Source organism: Rasamsonia byssochlamydoides (genome assembly GCF_041956645.1).
Source record: "Rasamsonia byssochlamydoides strain NRRL 3658 unplaced genomic scaffold VTN77scaffold_32, whole genome shotgun sequence".
Lineage (NCBI taxonomy): Eukaryota > Fungi > Ascomycota > Eurotiomycetes > Eurotiales > Trichocomaceae > Rasamsonia > Rasamsonia byssochlamydoides.
Window position 1 is genome coordinate 4,571 of NW_027192415.1, and position 24,998 is coordinate 29,568.

A 24,998-nucleotide genomic window follows, 5' to 3' on the forward strand; every position below is an offset into this window, starting at 1 on the left:
ATAGAGTATGAAGCAGAAGCGTGACGGTGTGATCAGTTTGACCATGAAGATTTGCTGGTAGAGCATCAGCAGCGACATTTTGATGCAGATGAGCACAGTGGCCCAGGTGACAACGGCCACATATGCTGCCTGCATGCACCATTAATCAGTCAGTATTCAACTTAGGTATGGGACATTTACCCGCCTTTGAGTCTTTGTACTGGTTGATCAATGGATCGGGACTAGTGACAGCGCCATACTAGAGATCTCCGGCACGTTAGAGCACTTTATCCATTATCTTGGAGATGTCACGACCTACAGAGGCAAGTGGTGATGCAAACCCCAATAGTGAAGATCTGAATGGACCGGTCAGTTGTGATTGAGATGCTGACGGGTGAGGACCCTACCAGTCCGAAGAAAAGGAATATATCGTCTGCTTGGATCACTTTTGAGACCAGAATCTGCAAGTAGACGCGCAGAGCAAAGACGAGGACTGCAATGACCGTCAATGTGATCGAGGCAGCCGTAATCCCGGGGCCTAGGTTCTGGGCAGCCATCTTGTCATCTTTAGAGAANCTCACAGCCGTTATTATTCCGTTAATGAGACAGGAAAAGAGACGAGAAGCTCCAAGGGTAAGGTCATGATGAGAAGAGGTCGGTAGAGGATAGATAAGAAGCCCTCTCTGGCATGGGCCACAGCACAAGCAGACACTGGCCACCGGGATAATACTGGGCCCCAGTCATTGTTGATGTCCATCTTCATTAGAAGATCAACCAGTGTTATTCCCAATATTAACTGGTTATTATTATGTACAAATGCCAATAATCGATCAATCACATCTACTGCATTTGGAACCTGCTGTCATAATCCAGGCTATTCGTTAGCGGTACCGTCTGCCGGATATGCCTGCTACCTGTCATTTCTGCTGTTCAAGGTGATTCCCTGCCATTTTTATCTATCTATTGATGCCCATAAAAGCTACGTGATGCGGCCATATGAAGCTGTTATAAAGCTGCAATTTATTAAGGCATTATAAAGTGCTATAAAGCTGCTACGAGACATGCCATGAAGGCTGCCATAAAGCTTATATCAAGTTGATATATACGCTTTAACCCCACAGGAGGCTATCGGAGTAAATGATAGTTAGCGTGGCAGGGGCTAGCCCAGCAATCAGGCATGGACTCCCAAGCCAACAATTGCGGGGTGTCGACTCAATTGGGGAAAAGACCTTTGTAATTTGCCCACTACTTCATTTAAGATAACCTACATGGAGGATACGGACATTATATAGCAATGGGTATAGGAGCCTCTAAGAACTAGGAACAGAATAAAAACTAGTCATGAAAGCCCTAATCCGATATCGCGTTCCCGGACGATATTAAATGCCTCCAACGTCATTGGAAAAATGGCTAAGCCCTCTATGTATGTAACTGCATACCCTCACTTGAGTCACTTCTCCCCAATCTCCAGGCTGTCCAATGCTTTGGCGTTTTTGTCCCCTCGGTCTGCGTCCAGGTGAATCGCCACATGGTGCATGAAATACTTTGACGGATCGGCAATGAAGAACGCAACGCATGTCGCAATCATACCGAATGGAACCGTACTCAGAAACGCCATGCGGAAGGCACATGACCATGCGTTCTTGGTTGCGCTCGAGGCAGCAGCGAGGATGGCTGGTGCGATTCCAGATGCTTGGAAGGTTACCCCGTTGGACATGGCTACAACAAGCGCGGGGATCTCTTTGGAAGGAAACCCCAACGGCAGCACGGCTTTAGCGACATAGCTTGGCAAGACTTCGCTTGATTTTCATGTAAAGAGACCGTTGTGTAGCAGCCAACAGTAACCCAAGCAAAGGGCACGGTGGCCAGGAACTGGAAGGCGAGACCACCAGTCACATGCTGGTCCGGAACTGAGGCACTGCTGCCATCCTCAGAACGCCTCTAGGGAGCTCACAGTGCGCAGTGGCCTTCTCCAGGCTGTTGGGACAATAGAGTCCGGTGTTAAGCCTTATCTTTTAGTAGGGGGACCCAAAGAGAAGACGAGGTTTCGTGCTTGGGCAAATATTGGGCAGAGACACTTGACCTATTTCAGGCAGCTGCAAGGGCTGAGCCGCGTCAACCGACATGAAATGCGCGTAGTCTGTCCCAGAGCATTTCCCTTCGATCTTATGGAAATAGATGACTTATCCGTCGCGAATATTATAAAAGGCTTCTTGGCCCTGGATATTTCAACATACGAGCGACATATACATCTGTGGATTTGACGAGCGACCATCGTTCATGGTCATATGGGTCAATACTTGAGTTGGATCCTGGGCTCTATAGCGAGATCTCGTGAGTGGTTAGTAGCAAATAAGCTTGGATGCCATTTTGCACGTAACCCGCAGTGACAAACAGCTTTCCAGGCTACTTGCTTACCAAATGGCGGACGATGGATCAAAGACGGCATCGGGCACCTGCGCTCGCTGTCAGAGACCAACAATGAACCGATGCACCGGATGCCTTGAAGCCCCAGTTTACGACAAATGCGTCCCTAAACCTACATTCTACTGTAGCCCAGTATGCCAGAAAGCTGATTGGGGCCAACACAAGTCAGAGTGTAGAAAGCTTCAAGCTCGCAAGGCTCTTGCTAGAGCCGCTCTGCTTCTCCAAGCCATCATCTACCGGATTCGACTGCATGCCTCGCCATTACGGTTCAAGTCGGTGCGCATCGAAGGTTCGATTATATTTCTCGAAGGATTTCAGTTCGATGGATTGGACACTCAACGACACTTGAAGCCCTTTTCGGTTTCTTTGGATGGCGATCGAAGCCTCTTTGAGGCGGTTTTGGTGCACATGGGGTGTACGGAGGCTATGATGTATCTTCATAGCTTTGCTCAGGAGCTTCTGGCTGGTAAGCCTACTCCATCATCCATATTCTCTCCCTGAACTGGATACTTACCTATTGATTTGACAGGGCTTTGTTCTAAGATTGAAGAAGTTAACGTCAGCATGATTAACCCGAAGCTCCGATTCTCCCTTATCCATCTAAACGGACACCAAATCGATCTACCAAACTCCTTCCACAATCTCTACAGGGTCACACTCAAGAATGGAGAGATATGGGCAGTGGACACCACTGGGGCGCAATATGGATATGCGAATCCTCTATGTCCCTGGCGTGACTTCGAGCAATACCGGTTAGGCAAAATCAACAGAGTATGCGAGTTCGGCTACATTCGTCACCAGGTCTACCAATCATACGGAATGTTCCCTGAGAGACACATGGTGGCCCAGGAGATTGAGAAACAGGAGCTTACCAGAGCACTTGAAGAGAAGATTCCTGCATTGGCTCGGGAGCATGGAGGCAAGTTGAACGCTATATTGAAAGGTTCGGATACTGCCTTCAAGCAAGCAAAAGATAGGTTCTTAGACCAGTTGGAGGACTATCTCAGGGCATCCATGACCAAGCTGTACGCTCCGGAGCAGATGATGAGAAGGAACAAGGAGGTTGAGTGCCAGCTCTCCCAGAACATGGCGGACCCTGATAGACAGAAAAGGTTGGACGGTATGATGAGGTTCATAGCTTCTGCAGTAGGAACCGCACCATGAGCCTTATTGTTACAATCCGAAGGTCTACGGGAATTTCCGCATCATCTAGCTGTCTTTCGAGATCAGATAGGTTTGGCGCATTTGACAGTAGAGCTCGATGGATAGCTCTAAACGAGACTGTCAGTTAAATAATAGACAGGCGGCTGCAAGCTCTGTCTGTCGGTCCCATGCATCACTTTCATGTATCAAAATTATTAATTCACGAATAGTAAAGGGACTGTGTAGCAGAAATTAGACAACAATTAAATCGCCAATGGAGTAATGCTCAGCAGAGAAAGGTTGGTCTAGGCAGTATTACAGCGTAAAACGCCTGCAGCCCTCCAGTTTCCAACTGTTGTTACAGCTAACATAGGCCTAGTTTGTCAGATACTGGGACAATCAGATATTGGACAAAGTCTCCTACAAAAGGTAAAGCACCGTATCCTTACTGGAAGAGGTAAACATTGTCCAATCTTGCAATTTGACACTAAATTCTGGCGACCTCTTATTTTAACCCGTGTAACCCTGTGGAAGTCTCTAATTGGTCTTGTTGAGCATGGCATTGTCATCTGTTTATCCTAAATACCCAATATTTGGGGCCCCTAATTGAGAACTGGTAATGCATATGCAGGGTTGAAACATGTACATGTACTTGCTGCGCCACAAGGTTGCATCTATGCAATTACCCCGCTTGTCAGACTGACCACAAGAATTGTCGTTCTTTCTCTTCTTTGTTCTTCCTATTTTTCTCCTTCTTGTCCCTTTTCCCCCCCTCGGAGTACTATTCCTTGAAACATTCTCCTGAGAGCTCATAAGACATGCCTCTAGTCCATTGCGAGGTGGAAAAAGATTGATGGCAGGCAGCCTTGACACCTTATCTTTTGTTCGAGACCCATTCTCCACTTTAGCATGCATCGCGCTAGCGATCCTATGTGCCGCAATTATCTTGCGGCGTAGGTATATTGCTGTGCCACGAAGTAATCCGTACACCTTCCTCAAACGACTCTGAGTCCCAATTTGGCGTTGACCTCAATCAGATGTGGAGAAGATACAACCAGAATGACGACCAACAGGTCGACTTTGTGCCCCGAGCAGATGTCTTCAACACCGCTGCGGAGTACCTCGTCCATATCTCCCTGCTGGGAGCACAGAAGCCGGACATCAGTGTCACTTACGACACGGAAGAGTCGGTTCTCCACCTCACCGGAATGGTCTACTGACCCAGTATCGACGAGGAGCTGAATGACGGCCTTGTCATTAACAAGCAGTCTCGCTAAATTGGTGTCTTTAAGCGCAGTGTCAGGCTGGGCACCCGTAGCGAGCCCGCCAACGTGGACCTAGACAGGATCTCGGCCAAACTGGCGGACAGCATCCTGGTGGTGCGTCTGCCTAAGGCCCCTGTGGACCCTGAACGGCTCAGAAGGAGAGTACCCGTGGAGGCGTTGGACAAGAAGAACAACAAGCAGGCAACTGTAGATGACGAACCAGATGAGTCGGACAACATGCACATGGACAGCGAGATGGACAAGGGCAATTTCACCGAGGATCTCGACACCACGTTGTGGGTGATGCCATTCTCACACAGGCATCAGAAGGTGGAGACTATGACAAGAAGGGCAAGGAATACGTTAAAGTGGACATCATGTAGTCGACTTGTTCAAAATCTTGTTACCTTCAGTGAAAGGATTCACTAGGAAGTAGTTAGGGGTCGTCATGCCTAAGAGATTTATTCGAGTTAGTTTGGTGTCATTTCAACTGTGTTATAATAATATTGATAATTAGGGGAATCTCTTCTCTTCTCCTTTTTCTTTTCACTGTCCATTTCAGTAAACGAATTCTGTAGGGAGTAGTTAATAGTTGGACAATTCTTCCAGACTTCCTGAATCAGTAAGAATGTGATTGCTACTAACGGCACAACCCATCATGTGACCTTTTCACGTCTTCTACATATCTCCCTTCTCCTGACCAAATCGGGTGTTATTTCTGCAGGAGAATTACCCATTAGTCGCATTTCCACCTGGCACAGGTCTCCTGTGAAGAAAGGTCATTGATCCAGTCACATGAATGCGGATTCGCTTCGGAATTCCCGATTGCAATGTCGACGCAGATCTCAAGGGATCATAATAATTTGTAGTGAGAGGCCTTATCTCCTGAAACAACACACCCTCGTAGGCCTCAATAATAAGAGAGACTTGGTTTGTAGAAACAGCATGATCAATATGTAAATGTCTATTTTTATTTCCTGGCCAAGTAATCGTACTTGAATTGAGATGAATGTACTGATGAATTATCATTGATACCTGAAAATGGACTCCAGGGGATTACCTAACTACATTAGTACCTACCTTGCAGTCAGACAGCAATACTGGGAACTGGGGCCCTTGCGCATTGCTACATCAATCCATCCATTTAGGGGATCTGGTCCTAGCTGTTGTCGATCAGGTTCTGATGCATTTCCTTTGTGGGTGTCTCTAAGGCTTGTTTTCTTCATTAATTTAACTATTGTAATAGCGCTTACTAATTTGGGTGAAAGATGAACGAATGCTAACTAAGAACGAGAGATGCCAGTCCGAGTGATATGCCGATGCAGTTCCTTGCGGTGCGGTTCACTCGGTTGACTCAGTTGACTGGGTTGACTCAGGCTTCCGACCATACACAACATAACTGACCATCAGTTAGTTAGATCTCAAGCAGGTAAAGTTATATATAGGGAGACTCTGATCAGAGGAAGCAACTTACAAGTCAAACACTGCATGGATCTTAGGATTTTTGACATCTTTCAGAGCCCCCACTGCAAGAACCTCGACTTCCTCAGGTCTCCATGACTCAAATCTCGTCAACACAGCCATAGCAGCTGCCCTAAAACCTGACTCAACCTGTAGTAAATTCCAAGTCCCAATTCTTTTCTGCAACTTGAAGTTAGCAATAGTTGTATATAGAAAACTGGCTTCACATACATAATATGGATCTTTGGGCCAGGCTCCTAATGGCACATAATACTTCTTCACATGGACATCCACAAACCCTGCTTCACGGAACCATTCTTCGAGGCATGGACCTGGCCTTGGAGGATACCCTGCCTTTTCAAAAGCATTGAGAACTTTATCATAATACCTCTCAAGCGCTGTGCCCTTAACAGATCCATCCTCAGACTTCACCTGTGAATCCCAATCCTGAAATTCTACCCAGCCACCAGGCTTAGTACAGCTAATAAGCAGGTCAGTATAGCTTCAGCAAAAGCTAGATAGATAGGCATCCTTACTTGAAACATTGCTTTAACAACTTCCTGAAATCCTTGATAGAGTAACATAGATAACGAGCATGGATAAAGTCAAATGGATTATTCTCATATGTCCATTCAGATTCAATGTCATCAATGATGAATCTCAAGTTTGGCGGAACCCTATAATCTATTAATATCCATTATGCAGAGGGGGGTGCTTACTAACATGGATGGTTGAATAGGACTTAGATCATTACCAATGACCTCAGCAGAAAGGTACTCATCAGCTGCAACACGTGAGTTTCCAGGAAATATATGCATCTCATCAAATAGCTTACCAAAATCAATTGCCCATATCCCGGTCCCAGTAGCAATGTCAATTACTCGCTGTGGCGATGGTCCAATAGGTGCAAGAAATAGTTTCCTCCTCATGACTGTTAGCATCATCTCATGCATCATATCTAAGCGATCAGCCTCATCCTCATCATTAGGGAGGAGGTAACCTTGTAGTTTATTAGTCAGACAGTATTCTTTTAGTCTTTGAAGAATGGAACACTCACTGCCATCGCGGTAAGCATGGTAGCGCCTGCCATTCTCATGGCGGTAATTCACCACTGAAGNACTGTAGCTTGAGCTGGTATATCTAATTAGTTACATGACTGCAATAAGGGCAAAGTCTGTCGCTCACAGCTCGTTTCCATAAGTAGAATCGTTATCAGTAGCCTACGATCCCATTAGAAACCACCATTATTATGGAACACATTGGACTCTTACAAACCTGAAGATCCACTTCGACAGCAGCCTGAATGTAATGATTGTCTTGTCCAGTGGGCTCGTTCTGTTCATTTTGTGCTACAGGCTCATTCTGTGCTGTGGATTCTGCCATGTTTGAGTGTTGGTAATGTGCAAGATGCAGTAAGAAGAAAAGCTTTCTGACAGAGCAGAGCCAGTAGGGCAATGAAATTCAATTAGACAAATGCACAAGATGCAATTGTGGGATTTTAAGAAAGAGCGCACGGTAGTTGCAGTACTCCTCTTTATGAGCAAAGTGCCTGCCATAGACAAGCTATTCAATAGCAGCAACGGCCGTGTGATAGATGCAGTTGAACTGCATTAGTGTCATGAAAGGGTCAGGGGTATTGATATGCAGAGAACCGGAAATAGAAAGAAGCTTAAAAACGGGCATACTTCCAACTAGTCAAGGAATTTTTAAAATTATGCCACTAAGGCATGACTGAGTCAGGGTATGAACTTTTTTGGTGGCTTCTCCAACGTCAGCAGGAAGAAGTACTCCGTACAGAGTACTAAGCTAAGTATTGTTGTCATGGCGCCTTTTTAGTTGAGTGGAAAATTCTCTGACATCCGATAGGTATGTACTGTAGGTCATGGATGCTCTGGTGGGTATGGAAAATAGCCGGATAATGACAGGCCCCAAGATACAGGACCAGGGTGGTAGGAAACATGGCGTCCGCGGATTGTTGAACATCAGTGGTCAGATTCTCCGAATGTGACTTGTCAACGTCGTGGATGCAGGTTCTGGTGTCTAGAGTGGCATTCAGTGTCACGGCTCAGTCAAAAATGAACGAATCATATTGGTGGCTATCTAACGAGGATTCTAAGTTGGAGAGAAGAAGAAGAAGAAGGAAAATTACAAAGACTGTGGGAGGTGTTCGATGTAATAGTGAAGCAATGCAGCCCTTTCCTAATTAGGAATACCACATGTGACAGTCACCTGACCATGTCTTTCAGACATGCCGTCACAGCAAGAGAGTATACAATATAGCAATGTGTAGATAGCCAGCTAGATATGTGTAACTTCAAATATCCTCTCTCCAAGCTCTTTCTTCCTCTAGAGTTTGTTTTGTGTCGACCAGACAGACGGAGTCAAAATCGGGGAAGTCGAACCCATGTTTGCCTAGTGCCAGCAAATAAGCATCCTCTAGACAAGTAACTGGCGTTGCGGATATGAGTTACCTTGTTTCATAGCTCCGAGACCGTTATGGTGCTAATTTTGGAGGTATATGACAGGTGCCACTTTTCCAAAGTTTAGCCTTGCATTGGCGAACGGGGAAGCTGATCCAATACATATGGTGGGAGCTAAATTTATCGATTACTTCCGGATTCACCCTTATTATTCCCGACAAGGCTGAGCGTATGTACGGAGTAGTAAAATAGCTGGGAGGGGAGGTACTACTGTGTAGGTAAAACATGAAAATCACCAGTGTCCATAAGTGTATGCGACCATTGATGATGCCCACCTTCGGGCACCCCCTTTATCCGCCTCCCCTTATGACTTCCAGAATCCTTGCCCGTGCTACCTTCTTTATACTCATTTCCACCCTCCAGGTGAATAGTGAATAACTTCTTGACGTATTATGCACCATATTCAGGAGGTTATTCGCCTAGGGAGGTACCAGCTGAAACAGCGAAAATTACTGGTGTCCACTAGCATGCGTCGTTTCTTTTGAGGCCCTCCTCCGTAGAAAGCTGTATATTTGAATGGTAATTATAATAGATAAAGGTTTTCATAATTGATGAATTTTGCAATCAAGGTGTAGGGCGGGGCCATCTTAGAGATTTGAACGAGCTCGGTATATCAGCATCCTAGTTCTTCCACCCATATCACGTGACTTGTAAGCGGTTGGTGCTTTTTCCATACAGCAGATGTGAGTTCTTGGGGGAAGCAGTAAGATAATCAATATACTTTAGGTTCTACATTTTACCTAATTTAGGCATATAAGATTGATTAATTCTGCCTCCCCTTACCCGGAACCAGAGTTGGAAATAATGAGAATGCTCTTATATGAAGGATCCGGCATGACAGGGGAGCATTCCAAAATTTAGTATGAGGAAGCCGTCCTTTTATTCTCCGGACTTATGGCGAAGGCAACTCTGAAGTCGGAAAAGGTCTTATGCTCCGGTACCTACCTGCAGGAACACTAGAGAAGAACCTGGGTCTAGAAAAATTCTCTGAAGCAAGACGGCAGTATGTGATGCAGTATGTGATAAGAGCTCTCCAAATTGGTTTCTTATAACTAAAAGAACCAAATATACAGTTTGCCAGCTCAAGCTATTGAAGCGATCCGATACATCCATTCTAAAGGGGTTGTTCACTGCAATGTTGGTGTTCTCATATGACGCGTAATATCCCTGCTAGATGAGCGTTATATCCATGAAGAAGCTGTAGAATTGAATGATCCAGCCAAGAAACAGGAAGCTCATGTGTCTTGCATGACTTTAGAGTAAATGCTTTAGTATATGACGATTTAAATCTTTTTGACTGCAATGGTAGATGTTTACTGCTGCTTAGACATAGATGCTTGCTTCTATAAATAATTGACCCCCTAATGTACCACTTTCATGGAGGCATTACCTAATTGCATATTCTTCATGTTGACATTCTGAGGGCTATCTCGAAAGAAAATATTCAAGCTGAATTGCAGCAAGAACTGTACGGAGAGTTTGTTGTGATATACTCTGGAGTAAGCTCCCTCGCTCGCAAGCAAGAGACAATCAGGATACGGGAATCTGGGGCATCGTACTAGTGCAAAAGGGGTAACTGGAATCTAACTCGATTCCGACCACGAGGGCTCAGGCCCGAGTCTCCCTACGGGCTTCAGCCCGTGACAATCCAAAAAGTCCCCTCGCCTCCAGGACGAAGTGAAGAAGAAACTATCTAAGGTGCGGTGGGCTTCGAGAAGAGCAGTCTGCCGGCATAATTCCTCACCGCTCAGTACACCGCCACGTGACATGGAGGATATGACAGTCGATATGACAGTGCCGTCACAATTTCAAAATGAGGGAACTTTACATAGATTCGAAAATTGACGATTCCTTTTTTCGATTCTTGCTGTAGAGCTCGTAAGCCTTACAACTATTGTTAACATAGTGAGCAACAAATAGAAGGAAAAGGCAATTGAAAGTCATACAAAGTTAACGTCTATATACACTTCATTGCGTGCTGTTGAGGTTATGGCTATTAAGCATGTAGGGGAGAAGCTTCTACAAGCACCACTATAGAGGACGATATGATGATATGAAGGAGACTTGATTCCTGATTCTAATCAGATGTGGGAGACCTGGCGTATAAGCCTTATTGTGAGAAGCGGGGTATTTGGCTTCCAATATGATGTATCACATCAGCTTATATGACTACCGAATCCAGTTAGACCGGTATGCCATGAATTCCAACACAAGGATAGGAGAGGGAGGTGGTCAGGTAGATGCGCTATGTGTTCTTAAAGGTGAATTGTGATATAGGTGTGGTTTGAGGCCGAGATCTAGCCTGCCTTGAACCCTTTCAGGTTTAGCCTCCTAGATAAAAATCTAGGAGGAGCATGCTGAAGGTGTACCAGACGCCCATATGTCAAGAGATCTCGCACAAATTGGTTCATGAGGGCATAGTAGGGGTTGTTGCAGATGGCAAGTATAGGTCGCAGGTAACGCACAATGCGACTTTTGGTGGGGTGTGTTCCAGGACAGTGATTATCAAGAAACCCTTTGGAGATGGATTGAATGCAATTCTGTGAAACATTTGAATCATTTTGGATGCACTTCGCAAAATAGATAATAGTGAAGGTCTTTACATTATGAACTCCTCCCGCTTTGTGTGTCCTGCCTTCTGTCAGTAGGGGAGAATATCTATTTAGCGATCTCCTGAGACTCAATTCAGCAATCAGCTCAGATGACTTCACTCTTTTGAGCCCATTCTTAATAATAAGCCACACTGCGAGAGTTGTGAAGCATCATCGAAGAATTATGCATGGACATCAAGTCCATATTAAACGAATATATATCGAATCGTTACACGGACAATAAATAAATACATGCAAATAAAAGGAGTGCTACAACTCAGACTTGAACCAGAGGAGAATTCATACCTGCTCCCAGATGGTTCTCCGTTAGACATAGCTTTTTGCGATGACGTTCACCAAACAACGAGTAAGCTACAAGTAAAAGCCTCACCTGGATCTATAATTCTGCCACACTATCAGCAACGACAAATCAACGCATCTTTCAACATGGCACATTACCAGCCTGGTGCCATTCATTGGTATGGGACTCGAAATTATTCTAACAATAGGATGCTCTCCGAGGTCTTGAACTTCAAGAATGGCATTGATGGACAACGTAAGTGCCCTACAGTTCTGATAGTTGATGCATACTAACACAGCTTAGTGCTTGCAACACATCCACTTGATAGTTTGCAGGAGAACAGGGTGTCTAGTTTTGGCATAAATGCAGCCAGCATCATGCTTCCAACGGATCTTGAGGTTGGCAGCATATATACCCTTTACGGGTTGTGGAACACAACCAATGCCTACGAAGGAAACATCATGGTAATCTCGAATAAAGGATAATGTTACTTATAGATACTAAAAGCTGCAGGTTTTTGCTGCATGCATTAACGTTAAAATTACATTACCCACCCCATCTACAGCAATCAGCTCTGTTCAGGCTCACTCCAGTGCTCATATGGCATCTTCCTCCGTTATTCCATCGCCATTCAGGACATCTCCGGCATCATTGAAGTCGCCTCTCAGCGTGAATAGGACAGGATCAATTACACAGCCTCCAACAAAGACAAAAATATGCTCTATGACACCCACATCCCAGTCGATTACTCCTCCAGGCGATCATGTGATGCAGGTCATATAAATTGAAGATTTTGAGGCTAGATCAGAGCAGAACCAGAAAAACCAGAAGACAAACTATCAGATATCGTGATCCATACTAAAGTGATCTCTTCCTCAAATAGAACATAAGATATCTTCTCCCATATAATGATGGTAATTATTAGAAAGTCTCCGCTTGAATGACATCTAAGGGCTTTGGGATCTGCTTGATGCAAGAGAGTATGGATCATTTACGCTTGAGAGCCCCTTGATAGAAAGATGCTCGTAAAACAATGCCAAGAAATCAGGGTTTTACTTTTCTGTAGGCCGTAGAACAACACTCAGGGAACCATTCTAGGGGTGTCTCTTTTCCCCTAATGGAACATGTGCCTTGGGCGTACCTGAAAGTCAGTAACGAGAAACCATGGCATAGGTTCCACCGGGGCTGAGCGTTTGTGGCACATTGGCTCGAACTTAGAATTAGAATTGAGACACGAGTTGGGGGCCAAAAGACTGCTCCGTTGTGACTGCAAGCTTGGCAGCCCACATTCTGTTCGGGTTAACGAACACCTCGGGTGCTCAGCGAGTCCTCAGTGAGCAGCTCCGAGAGCTCCGAGGTTGCTCAGGACATGCTCAGGGCGTGCTCAGATCTTCTCAGGGAGCAAAAAGCAGCGCTCCCTGAGCACTAAAACGGAAAGGGAGAGCCCCGAATGGTTCGCAGAAAAAGGCCACATAAGATCTATATGCTTGTCTTGTCTGCATTAGTCTATAAGATATGGTTGCTACATGTTGAATGTATTATCACCTCGATTACTTGGGTCTCGTCTAGCGATCCCAGCATGCAGAGGAAGTAACGCCCATTCAAAAGAAACTGTTGGTCAGTTTCGCTAGGGACATTATCTTAAGAAAATGGACTAACATCTGGTTGAGTCGCCATTTATCCCAGTAGAATCTGCTCATTGTTGCCATTTTCTGGTTCCTGTAACAACATAAGGCATAGCCATTATAGCTCATATAGCCAGGAAGGGTTCTGTTTCATTCTTAACAGTCATTATCGGTCCACACGGCATCAGTGATTCTGTCAATCAATATGAGAGTATTCTGCTAATAGCTAGCAGTTCTGGCATCGCCACTGTAATTCCATATCTTAAGAAGCTGATCTATAGATATAACGCTTCTGTTTCTTGTACTTATCATGTGCACTTAGTAATTGCAGACACTAGGTAAGTTGGCCTAACTGCATTAAGAATAGGATGCTGACAGAGTTAGATACAGAAATCAGAACCATTACTTAACAGTCTGCTGAAGGATGATATCTTAGACGATGGCTATGTGTGTGGATACCAGATAGATGCTGTAAAGATCAGACTAACTAGTAGACCAGATCCTTATAATTTCTGTCTATGTAGAGTCCAGAAAAATTGTCAAGTTTGGGAATTATAAGCATGCTTTCGTCTACAGAAATCTGCCAAATTACTGTGAGATTCTCTAAGCAGAAGCATCGGGCGACCATATCAAGAGGCTACCCAGCATAGAGGAAGAGTGCAGCAAATTGCTTGTGATGGGTTAGTTCCTCCTCCCCCTAATTGAAAAAATAGGGGAACTCTGATTTTCCTAGTTTCTGCCTCAAGTGAAGTATGTGATCAGCTGCGAGGCATCGTTTGTGGCTATCTGCATGACAAGGTCATGATGTCAGAGCCTGAATTTCAACCAGAATAGGTCAACAGGAAGCCACCCTCAATTGGGGATTCCCTTGAGTCGAGTGCAGTCTTACGAATTCTATAGCCTCTAAGTACTGGTAGATAGGTTTTCCAGATAGAGCTGAATACAAGGATGCCATTTACAATCAGACTGCTGCCCGTCCGCTGTCCGTCAATGTAGGTAAGTTTTGGTTCAATGAATTATGGGCAGAACTGTTCATGAATAAGCTGATATATTCGCCTTGTTCCTGTTAGTACCCAGCTGCCCTTATTCCTATACAGTTGATTGAGATCACGCTTGGACTGTACATCCATAGATCGCATTTGCCAGTAAATCTACACCCGACTCTATTTAGCAATATACGTTTTTTTTTTTTTTGGACTATATACAAACACTGTTAGATCGGTCAATTCTAGTCGACAACTCTCGGCGGACTAGGTACTTAGTTGAGATTCACCAGAAAGCTGGTGTCATGGCACCTCTTTTTGGTGGTCGAATCGCAAGAACAACAGTTTTATGATCCTCCCAGCTGGGCTGGATGCTCCGGCACACCGCCTCATCGTCTAGGAACCCCTGCGTGTTTTCAGGGTCCCCCTGCAGGAGTAGTCCAGAACATGGTCCAGTTGGTACCAGGCAGTTTCCAGGTGCCTCTCGCTCGTTCGAAATACCACTTGTTGACCGGGTTGTTCCTCCGGCTGCGCCAGCAGACACCATTCGGGAAGCACGAGCGCACCATCGCGTTGAAGATGATATCCGCAACGCCTCCAGCTCCCTGGCTTCGCTTCAGGACCGCAAACTTGTCCAGATATGGGACCATTCTGGAGAGGCTGGCTTCACTGCCGTCGTCCACGACGCTCGGTGGCGTTTCCCATGTCAGGATTGCGCCTCCCTCGTACGCGCCGGCGATGATCAATCCAGCAATGCGGTCGTTGATGCGGTCTAGGTAATGATGCACGTCGAGCTTCCTGTTAAATGAGTCCTCGATCAGGTAAACAAGGCGGCCCAGGTCAATGCGAGGGTCGTCCAGCCGGATTCGAGGCTCCCCTCCATTGTCCGCTGTCCAGGCTTTCACTCGCGGGTCTGGCAGCATCGTCAGCAGCATTCCGCGTTTCACAAAAGTTGAGTGAGTGACTGGCATGCTATCCTGCCCATTGTTCGCGCCAAGCCAACTCAATGGCAGAGAAGAAGAACGAGACGGCTTGTCCGTGAGTAAGTTATGATTCTGCAGAGTCAATGGCCGCTCACAGCGAGTCTACGATCAGGGCGGTCGCATACCCTGAGAAGCAAGGTCTTTGAAGCCTTAGGCCAGCCCAGCGCCTTAGAGCTCATGTTTCCTCGTAGGAGACGGGCAGGAATCGGACGTCGAGCGACGGATGCATAGGAGAAAACAAAGCTGCACACGACAGGAACGGCACGCAGAACGCAGCCAGAATAAATAGGGGGCAAAAAAAGAACAAGAATTAAAAGAAAAATAAGATGGCTCGAGGTTTACACAGAAAGGAAAAAAATAGGATCCCCTCCAGGAGATGAGAGGGACCAGAGGAAGGCAAAATGTTTCTCTCCGCAGGCCAGTGACGCAGCTGGCCTCGTCTCTTGGCCGGGAGCTCTGACCCGCCTTGTTTCCACCGCCAACGCGTGATAAGATCTTGCGGCTCCCGTGCTTTACTGATTGATAAGGGTGTGTGCCCCGTGGCAATGAGGGCTGGTGCCCTCGAGCGGTTAGGGCACGGTGCCTCCCTTGTTTTCATTTGTCCTTTAATCCCGCTGTCTGGAGGACTTGGGACGCTCACTCTCGACTAAAAATAATAGTGGTTCTTGGCTTTCTCTTAATACAGCAGGCAGTATAGCACTAGCCCTGGGTGTGACAAGGCCTATTTTCTCGAAGCCGTCCCGATTCCACGTCATTGCCCTAGGTGAGTCCCCAAGCGGTAATACGTGAATGCAATCGACAATCACCGTCATTCGTTCTTCTCAAATCAAGTAGGGTTCTCTAGGAATGTCAATCCTGCAATCCATGCTATATTAAACCACATAAGTTCATAATGCCACTGGGTCCCAAACAACAGTTCCTATAACTATACCTTCCTAGGGAGGTCAATATATATACAGAGTTGCACATGACCATATATACATCAACACAACATATCCCTCCAGGTGACCCTCCACACATCTTCCCTCACCCAGAGAAGAAATGGCAGATGCAGAATAGTAATAGAAAAACCAAGGAGATGTAAAAAAAAAGCTCACACCCCCGACCCACCGGGGCCATACCAAGGGTGCTACGAAAACCCCCGCCTATGCTGTCGGCGGAGGGCGTTTTCATTTACCATCTGAGACCCTTCAAGCGCAGCAGCTTTGGGTCCGGTGACAGGGAAAGTCACCGGTAAGACATGTATGGCCGCTGACCTTGACCGCTTCACTACCTATCGTCCCGAATTCTGGTTTCTGGGTGCAGGCGATTCCTAAGGCACCGACTTATCTGCCTAGGGGCTGTACATCGTAGGTGATGCCACCCACATGCGCTGGAAGACCGCGAGCCTGTCCTTCGATCCATCTTGTAATCCTCTCCACCCAATCACATGTTCAGATTGTCTTGCGCGTAACGGTACAAGAAATCGATATGTTATCTTATGATCCAAAGGAGTTTCTTAACGAGTGCTATCACGGTGTCGTCTGACAAAAAGGAAACATTCGGTAAAGAACGGACGCCTGGACTTTCCTCTAGAGAGTCACGGCAGAGAGATAGGTAGGTACCTACAGTAGATCAGGTTCCGGTCCATTCAAGAACGTTTCCGGCTATATACGGAGGTAGTAGCAGTGAAGCCCTGCCAGTGTCTTCTAACTCCACTCAGACCCTGCGTTGCGGTCCGAACCGTAATCCACTTCATACTCCTGCGTCCGCACGATACTCTTATCATTGCCGTTCTCCCGCTGGCCCTTCAGGATCTCCCTCATGCTGTCCGACTCGTCGGCCCTCTCCGTCGCCGACTTGCTCTGGATGTTCGCGCTGTATTCGACGTCGCCCGGCCAGCTGGGGACCTTTTGCGAGGTGGACCGGTTCTTCGAGAAGAGTCGGAGGCCGTACGAGTTCGATGCGGTGCCGCTGGCGCTGCGGGTGCCGCGAGGGGAGCTGTTGATGAGATACGGGAAGTGCCGGCTCAGGATCGGTTTCATGCAGGGGAGACAGGCGCAGACGATGCCGATGTTGATCTCGACCTCGCTGGATGGATCATTCAATTGTCAGCCGGTGGTCATAAGAGAGGAGGTCGGTCGGGGTCTACTCACGCCCATGCGGCGACTTGGACCTTGAACCAAGTGAAGTCGGTGCTCTTCAGGGTGGGAAGCATGGTCACCACTCGAATGATACTGACAATGCAGGCGCTGGATGTTGAAACGAAAACCGGTTAGTTGCCATGTGGGATTCTTGACTCATCCAACTCGTCGAGCTTTAGGCAGGTGTTCCACGTACAAAGAGCCAACGGTGAACAGCAGGACCAGCCAGATGCGCTGCTTCCGCTGCATCTGCAGCTTCCAAACCATACGAAGCGCCAGAGCCATCGTGGCGAAGTCGCTGACGATGTTGCACACGGCGGCCACGTAGTAGAACGCCTTCTTGTCGACGCACTTGGCCTCGATCGTGATGTCCCAGCCGCCCTCGATGGGGGTACATCCAAAGGTAGCGACGATCACGCCTGCGAGGCTGTAGAGGGTGTCGAACGCGATGATGCCCCACGTCCAATACCGGAATGTCTGGCTTGGGTTCAGGCGGAGATACATCAGCGCGATGGAGACCTTGACGAAGCAGGTGCCCGCGAAGTAGAAGTCCTGGCCAGCCAGGTCAATCTATGTGCCGTATGCACGGTTAGTCCACTCGTCACTTCGGATAGGTCGAGCTGACAGGCTCGTTACCTTAAGAAAGGTTATGACTTCTGGAACATATAGTTCCCAAAGATGTTTTCCGTATCCATAGGGGAGATCTGTCTCCGGTTTAGCCTAGTCCCTCGCCTTTCTGGTCCGTCATACAGCGAGGGAAGTTTTGTTGGGTGATACTCACTTGCAATTCCAAGGGCACAGAACACCCAGGAGAGTATCTGCGCCAATCCGAGTCAGATTGCGGTAACAGAGTAACACGTAGTCCCTATCCGCCATACCATGGCAAGCACAATGAACACTGTGAACATGGTCAGTCCTGAAACCCAAGCAGCCGCGGAACGTGGAGAACTCACAATCATCAAGTCCCGGTGATTTCACGATATGGATACGTCCATATAGTCGGAGGGCCACGATAATCGTTGCAAAGATGGTAAACGGAAGGCTAATCTCGTAGACCTGAGAAGCGATGGACTCGGGATTCTCGAAATTCGGCACCACCCCGGGGGGCGGAGGCGACGCGGGCGTTTTTGAGAGATCCATATCGACTCCTTCAGACCATACGGACAAGAGTCATACCCTGGGAACCTGAAGAGGGAGACCCGCGGAGAGGTCAACTCATCGACAAAAAGGATCATATATATGGACTCCGAGGAGTTGTGCAATGTCCTGCGCACCAATGTGCCCCCAATATACGTGTAGGTATGCTAGGACCCGTGCAAAGGCTTCTGGAGCGATGTCCAAAGTTTGACTACGGGAATCGATAGGTCCTGCGGTAACGGCTGGTTTAGTGCCCAGGATCCTAGCAGAACGGGTGGGGATTTCGACTCTTTGGAGTCTTGACAGGGCCAACCGTCATGCCGGCTTTTCTCGCCTGGTATCCTCGAAATGGTATCATCTCCTCTTATAAATAGTAAGCTAATTCTTAGCTTCTTCTTCTTCTTCTTGTACAGTTCTTGTATTAGGAGGATTCTTCACGGCCTGGTGCAGTTGACTCCCATACCGGTAGTGCATAATTGGAGATCTATTAGTTCTGTCCCCGGACAATCTACGATCTCGCAGCCGCCGGCAAGTTGTTCGGACCTAAGGAAGGACTATGTATCTAGTGAGCAGCTTCATCAGGGAATCGATTCTTCACAGATAGGGCCTGGTCAAACTCATTCAACGGTTCCATCCGAAGACGTCAGGGGGAATCTCAGAGCCTGGAGATAGCGAACCGTTCCCAGAGGGAGGAGGACCGAGCTCGTGCAAGAACTCCCACTACTTGTCATGCGGATGTAAACATGTCCTGGCGAGTGAAATCTGCGTGACAACAAGATTGCCATCTTCTGTTGCAACCGGGGTTTTGGACGTGTCGTCGGAGCCAGAAATTCCTGGTGGCTAGCACCAACATGACAAGCTTCTGACCGTAGCGAGGATAAAAGAATGCGGACACACAGCTCTAGTTGTTGTTGGTAGCGAGGAGGAGAGACTGGCAGGCAAAATCTCCTTAGCGGAGCCGCGTGAGGGGCGATTCTATTAAGTACCCTATGATAACCCCGGAATCATAGCTTGGCACTGTTCCACACTCTGGAGCAGGCCGGTACGCAGAACCACCGGTACGAAGGCCCGTTGTTTTCTGATCCGGGTATCCAGCACGGATGTTGCTGTGAGAAGGAGTCTGTGCATTTTGCAGATTATGGAGCGTGGATGAAGATATCTGCTGCCCGCCATATACGGGGCATGTGCTGGAAAACGGCCACCTGGTTGCAAGTGTGAACCCGCCGCGTGCTGCGGCCGGGGAAGTGTTTCCGTGCTTCGTTACTCCCCTAAGATCCCTGCCTCACCGGGGCAAAAGACTGGATTGGACCATTTTGAGTTGTGACAAGGACGATCGGGTGCTGTCTAGACCGCGCTTTATTTAAGGCTCTTTGCCGTTACTGCGCTCCTGAAACAGAGGCGGCAGGGACGGGCCGTGTGGCTGGTGCGCCGGCATGCCATCCCGCTGTCACCGGCACTGGTGCTGCTTCTCGCGGGGGAGCTGTTGGGCATCGTCGGCCGTGTTCAAGGCGCCCGGCGCTATATAGACTCTGAACCGTCAGGTAGCGGCTGATGTTCACCAGCAGGACACCTCAACGATGGCGGCATCAGGGGCATGCGCTGGCCCTCAACCGCCTCGGCCTGGAGTCCTGCGTCTCCTCCGTGTCTAGGGTGGGGAGGTTGAGTCTGTATCGAGTCGTTGTTACCTAATGCCCAGGGATTAGTAACTATTGACTATTCTTGTTGAGGGGACAGGAGCCTGGAGGCCAGCGCTGCCATTCAGCAGTGCCCGGCCAGTCACTACCTCCCTAGGTCCCTGTTTGTGCAGCGATTGAAAACCCCTGTTGTCCCTGGACCTGCTCCAACGCTCTGGTTTCTTCAACAGACCTCTTGTCTGGTTTGCCCACACGCACGTCATCTTCGTTTCCGTTCCCCCGGTCCTGTGTTGATTGACCACACATCCTCTGGCTCCGTCGGTAGCCTATCTGACGCAGTAGTCCACGGCTCTTTGTTTTTTTTTTTCATCATCCCATCGATCAGCAAGAATGGCTGCCAACGCAGAGCAAATCGCCCAACAGAATGCGGCCATCAAGCAGCAGCTAGCCACCGTCATTGCTCTGGCGGAGCAGTACGAGAAGCTTTCCACTCAGAACGCGGGGAAGTCCGACGTCGAGGGGACCAAGGAAGTCAGCTCCGCTCACACAGCTCTCTGCACCGAGACCCAGAAGCTTCTCCGCACCGTCAGGGGACCGCTGGACTTCGTGTGGTCGCACTTTGAGAATGTACGCATCTCTGTGTCTTGTTGTCCTAGCCTGCATCTGGTTCCTCACCGTTTGCACACGCCTGGAGTTTTCTTGACCCCCATAAGGCGCTGTCCCATCGGCGTCATGTCGACGCGAGATCTTATTTTGATAGGTCCAATACTCAATGGCGATTAGGTCGCGAACACATCGGCGGTCAGAGCCGTTTTGGAAATGGGCGTCTTCGAGGCCCTCCCAAAGGACTGCACACCAATGAAGGCTAGCGACCTGGCTGAGAGGCTCAAGGTTGAAAAGGACCTGCTAGGTACGTAGCTATTTTATTCCTTGCCTCTCCGACGTCGATGAAGGGCAGGGCCTACGTTCGACAACTGCTCTGTCTCGAAGCCATGCAGGCATTAACTAAGGCATCTCGCCGTAGTCCGTCTCATGCGGATGGCAAGCGTCATCGGCCCATTCCAGGAAACCGGTCCGGAGGAGTTCGCCCACACGCCGTACTCCCTCATTTATCTTGTCCCTGAAATTGACGGAATTTTCAAGTGCCTGTATGGTCTTCCCTCTTCCCATTCGGACCCACCAGAGCTTCGTCGTCAAGAACGTTCGTATGAGTGTAATACATTTTCTTACATGCTCGAGACGTACAGGGTGGACGAGTATATGCCCGCAGAGATCAAGTTCCACGAGTTCTTCCGTCTGAATGGATGGGCCAGCCCCGTCTCCGCTACGAACAACCCTTACACGTTCGCACACCGAACGGAGGGCAAGGACATGTGGGAGTACATGGCCCAGTTCCCCGAGCGGCTGAAGAACTTCAACTACGCTATGGTTGCGCAGAACAATGCAACTTTCTGGACCGTCTCTCTGTTCCCGTTCTATGAGGAGCTCAGTAAGTACGAGACTACGGAGGAGACGCCTCTTGTCGTGGACGTTGGCGGCGGCAAGGGCCACGTCTCTCGCCAGATCCGCCAGCTGTGCAAGGATCTCAAGGGCAGAGTGATCCTGCAGGACCGTCCGGAGGCTCTGTCGGATGTCATCGACGGTCTTGAGAACGTTGAGCTGATGGAATACGACTTTTTCACGCCCCAGCCTATTAAAGGTACGTGCCCTGCTCCAGCTGCTATGTCCTGTGATGTGACTGGACTTTTCAATTGAGATACTCCTGTTATCAATTCCTCTCCCTCAAATACCCCACTTCCCTCTGCGTTGTCCAGTCCTGTTGGGCCATGGGTCTCCTTCCCTATGATCGATTTAAATTGCTGACATCAACCTGCCAGGCGCCCATATCTACTACATCCGTCGCTGTCTCCACGACTGGCCTGACGCGACCTGCGTCCAGATCCTCAAGAACATTGCCTCGGCCATGCAGCCGGGAGACAAGCGGTCCCGCATTGTCATCGCCGAATGCATCCTTCCGGACGTGGGAACCGACGTCGAGGGCTGCTGGATGGACCTCACCATGATGACGCTGACGGGCGGGGAGAGGACGCGCTCCCAGTGGACCCGCATCCTGGAAGAGGCGGGCCTGCAGGTGGGCAAGTTCTACACGGCACCGGGCACGAACTATGGCGCCGTGGAGGCCTGGTTGCCATGAGAGGCCCCCGACATCTTTTCGTGCGGCTGCTGTCGAGGTTTGTATATACTGTACAGTACATCCATACAGCGTGCCATGATTCAACCCCCTTGGCCTGTTCATATGTTTAATTATCCGCATCTGGGTATATAGATTTCTATTATTGCAATTGAATATTGTGTTTCGCATTCCATCCGCTCTCATGGAGTCATTTTAGACGGGGTTTGAAAGGAGATCCTTTTGTGTGCTGAAGAGTCCGAAGCTCCGTATCATCCCGGCGAAGTGCTGTGAGAAGACCGAAGAGCCGGATGAGAAAGAACGGAGTTGATCTGAACGAGATCCCATAGGCAGTCCTTCAAGCCGATATATGTGAACCTGGCGTGGTTGAGATGAACTGTACCTGGTAGGAGACATGCCCGCACCCCTTGTTCGGTGCGTTCTTGACCTTGGAACGGCTCTTTAAACGGAATCCTCTTTCGAGCTCAGCTGCACCTGCACGCGAAAGCGCAGTCGTTCTGGCATCGAGGTCGCCACCGTCCGGAGCAGAGCCCGACTGCAGGAGAGGGGAAGTAGAGCGAGGAACGTCATCGGACAACGCTCCGACCGGCCATTTCAAAGACCCCCGCGCGACGGTCCTGGGGGAACATCCCTCTCTATTCCATCTCTCTCCCGAGTGTCGCGGCGTCTGTATCTCTCCGCTGGTCTCCGGCAACGATTCGAACCTCCTGTCGTTTATATCTTGGTACGACGCACCTACAATCCCCCGTATATCGCCCCGGTGCACGGCTGACTGCTCCCCCGCGGACAGAACTCCGAGATACCAGACCACCTCCTCACGCGCACACAGCGAGAGACAAAGCAAAGATGGCTCCTACGGTTGCCTGCCTCGGACTGGGGAACATGGGACGGGTACGTTCTATTGCGTTTTCCCGTCCAGCAGCTTCAAAGCACTCAACGGACGCCGCCGTCCCTACGGGAGAGCTGCTTCAGCCTGCTAACCATTGAACAGGGCATGTGCAAGAACATCGTCCAAAAGGGCCCCCCTCACCTCCCCCCCTGATCCTCTACAACCGGACCACGGCCCGTGCAACCGCCCTCGCCGAGTCCCGGGGCAACTGCATTGTCGCGACCACCATCCCCGACGCCGTCAGGCCCGCCGACCTGATCTTCTGCGTCGGCGACGACCCCGCCCTGGAGCAGATCGTCAAGACCATCGTCGACACCAGTGACCTGGACATCACCGGCAAGGTCTTCGTCGACTGCTCGACCATCCGCCCGGCCAGCACGATGAAGCTGCTCGGCAACACCTTCATCATCCGCACCGTCGCCACGCTCTCCGAGGGCCTCGTCCTCGCCGAGAAGTCCGGCCGCATGCTCGGCGGCGACTCCTACCAGCGCGAGGAGCCCCTGTTCGCCGTCGACCTGGCGTGCAAGGACCTCGGCCACGCGGCGAGCCTGGGCCGCGACGCGGGCATCCGGCTGCGCGGCGTCGAGGTCGCGGATGGGTATCTGCAGGAGGTCAAGGCCCACGCCGGCGCCACGGGCGACATCGCCAGCATGGATGGTGCCGTGCGGAAGGAGTCAGGCTTGAAGTATGAGAACTGAGCTGTGGGCTTTTGGGGGGAGGAATGGTTACGTCGGTAATATATAGACCTGTTAGAATTTCTTTTTCAATTCCCGGGGTGACTTTCAGGAGGTCAATACTGGCATGTTCTCTAGCGAGCGCAGCATACTCCGTACATATATTAGTTATAAGAGTTTCAACAAGATGAGTTCACCAGTGAATAAACCCATATTTTCTTCCTTTTATGGGAGCTTTGCTTTTGACAGGATAATGCTGGAGAAAGAATCATAAAGAAATGGATTGTGCTCCTGTAAGCAACTTGCAAGACTGCAGGACTCCAAGAGTGGTCTATGAATATGAGGATATTAACATTCATCTTTCTTATCTGACTACTTATTATCCCTACCTAGAACACTTATTTCCTGTACTAATCTGCTAGAGGTGTTTAACAAAAGGCACCCTATACTAGACTGGAAAGAGGAAAATATTAGAGGAAACATCCAGGGGGAGCACTTATACAGAATGTAATCTAATTCGACGCAAACAACCATAGCACACTAAGTATGCAGCCCAGAATCCCAAAACAATATGATGACGAGTAATAAGCACTGGCCCTAATAAGAACAAAAAAAAAGAAGAGAACATTGCCAGGGTGAAGTCTATATCAATAACACCTGTAGAAGACTTAGGGCCGAAGTCGAATTCCAGGGACCGACCATAGTGAAGAACCTGTTCGGTTCGCTTGATCCTTCCCTGACCACCAATCTGAGTATCTGCGACTACGGTTGGNGTTCCTGAAATAGTATAAAGTCTATTTCTAGCTCTATACCTATTTCTAGACATATGGTCATAGAATCACCTTTTTTAGCCACATTATTTTGAGATTTTATATTATTTAAAAAAGCTTTTGATATTGTAAATAATAAAAAACATCTTACTGAAGTAGGTTTACGTGAACTTATTAGTATAAGAGCTTCTATTAATAAAGGATTACCTGAAAGACTACAGGTAGCTTTTCCTGATGTTACTCCTATACTAAGACCTCAAGTTTAAAACACTACTTTAGAGTCAAATACACCAGAGGTTAAACATTGAGTCGCTGGATTTGTTACTGGTGAAGGTTGTTTTT

The 24,998-nt window shown here is 48.5% G+C and overlaps 9 protein-coding genes across 9 annotated transcripts in view; 3 read left to right on the plus strand and 6 right to left on the minus strand.

Moving 5' to 3' along the window:
- Positions 1–536, minus strand: part of VTN77DRAFT_4596 (uncharacterized protein) — a gene marked incomplete at both ends in the record, with an annotated part of 1,173 nt that extends 637 nt beyond the window's left edge. The window contains 2 exons of the mRNA XM_069420672.1: positions 26–129; positions 387–536. Coding sequence (XP_069277558.1) covers positions 26–129; positions 387–536 — 254 coding nt within the window. The remainder of the gene's footprint in view (positions 1–25; positions 130–386) is intronic.
- Positions 537–1,429: 893 nt separating this feature from the next.
- VTN77DRAFT_4597 (uncharacterized protein) lies at positions 1,430–1,907 on the minus strand (the record flags this gene model as incomplete). The annotated part of the gene is made up of 2 exons (XM_069420673.1): positions 1,430–1,778; positions 1,876–1,907. 2 exons carry the CDS (start codon positions 1,905–1,907, stop codon positions 1,430–1,432), a joined length of 381 nt encoding a protein of 126 aa, XP_069277559.1.
- A 360-nt stretch (positions 1,908–2,267) lies between these two features.
- VTN77DRAFT_4598 (uncharacterized protein) lies at positions 2,268–3,570 on the plus strand (the record flags this gene model as incomplete). The annotated part of the gene is made up of 3 exons (XM_069420674.1): positions 2,268–2,320; positions 2,385–2,872; positions 2,936–3,570. The coding sequence occupies 3 exons, from the start codon at positions 2,268–2,270 to the stop codon at positions 3,568–3,570; spliced, it is 1,176 nt and encodes a 391-aa protein (XP_069277560.1).
- A 2,585-nt stretch (positions 3,571–6,155) lies between these two features.
- VTN77DRAFT_4599 (uncharacterized protein) lies at positions 6,156–7,658 on the minus strand (the record flags this gene model as incomplete). Its single annotated transcript, XM_069420675.1, has 9 exons — positions 6,156–6,213; positions 6,289–6,455; positions 6,507–6,756; positions 6,812–6,952; positions 6,999–7,059; positions 7,111–7,275; positions 7,333–7,406; positions 7,461–7,495; positions 7,551–7,658. 9 exons carry the CDS (start codon positions 7,656–7,658, stop codon positions 6,156–6,158), a joined length of 1,059 nt encoding a protein of 352 aa, XP_069277561.1.
- Positions 7,659–11,793: 4,135 nt separating this feature from the next.
- On the plus strand, positions 11,794–12,132 carry VTN77DRAFT_4600 (uncharacterized protein; the record flags this gene model as incomplete). The annotated part of the gene is made up of 2 exons (XM_069420678.1): positions 11,794–11,902; positions 11,951–12,132. 2 exons carry the CDS (start codon positions 11,794–11,796, stop codon positions 12,130–12,132), a joined length of 291 nt encoding a protein of 96 aa, XP_069277562.1.
- A 2,539-nt stretch (positions 12,133–14,671) lies between these two features.
- Positions 14,672–15,417, minus strand: VTN77DRAFT_4601 (uncharacterized protein; the record flags this gene model as incomplete). Its single annotated transcript, XM_069420679.1, has 2 exons — positions 14,672–15,310; positions 15,364–15,417. The coding sequence occupies 2 exons, from the start codon at positions 15,415–15,417 to the stop codon at positions 14,672–14,674; spliced, it is 693 nt and encodes a 230-aa protein (XP_069277563.1).
- A 1,509-nt stretch (positions 15,418–16,926) lies between these two features.
- VTN77DRAFT_4602 (uncharacterized protein) lies at positions 16,927–18,501 on the minus strand (the record flags this gene model as incomplete). Its single annotated transcript, XM_069420680.1, has 7 exons — positions 16,927–17,308; positions 17,374–17,469; positions 17,558–17,931; positions 17,998–18,065; positions 18,143–18,179; positions 18,240–18,259; positions 18,315–18,501. 7 exons carry the CDS (start codon positions 18,499–18,501, stop codon positions 16,927–16,929), a joined length of 1,164 nt encoding a protein of 387 aa, XP_069277564.1.
- Positions 18,502–18,576: 75 nt separating this feature from the next.
- VTN77DRAFT_4603 (uncharacterized protein) lies at positions 18,577–18,856 on the minus strand (the record flags this gene model as incomplete). Its single annotated transcript, XM_069420681.1, has 2 exons — positions 18,577–18,728; positions 18,787–18,856. The coding sequence occupies 2 exons, from the start codon at positions 18,854–18,856 to the stop codon at positions 18,577–18,579; spliced, it is 222 nt and encodes a 73-aa protein (XP_069277565.1).
- Positions 18,857–20,522: 1,666 nt separating this feature from the next.
- On the plus strand, positions 20,523–22,326 carry VTN77DRAFT_4604 (uncharacterized protein; the record flags this gene model as incomplete). Its single annotated transcript, XM_069420682.1, has 5 exons — positions 20,523–20,759; positions 20,916–21,042; positions 21,157–21,280; positions 21,380–21,831; positions 22,010–22,326. 5 exons carry the CDS (start codon positions 20,523–20,525, stop codon positions 22,324–22,326), a joined length of 1,257 nt encoding a protein of 418 aa, XP_069277566.1.
- Between the last annotated feature and the right edge of the window lie 2,672 nt (positions 22,327–24,998).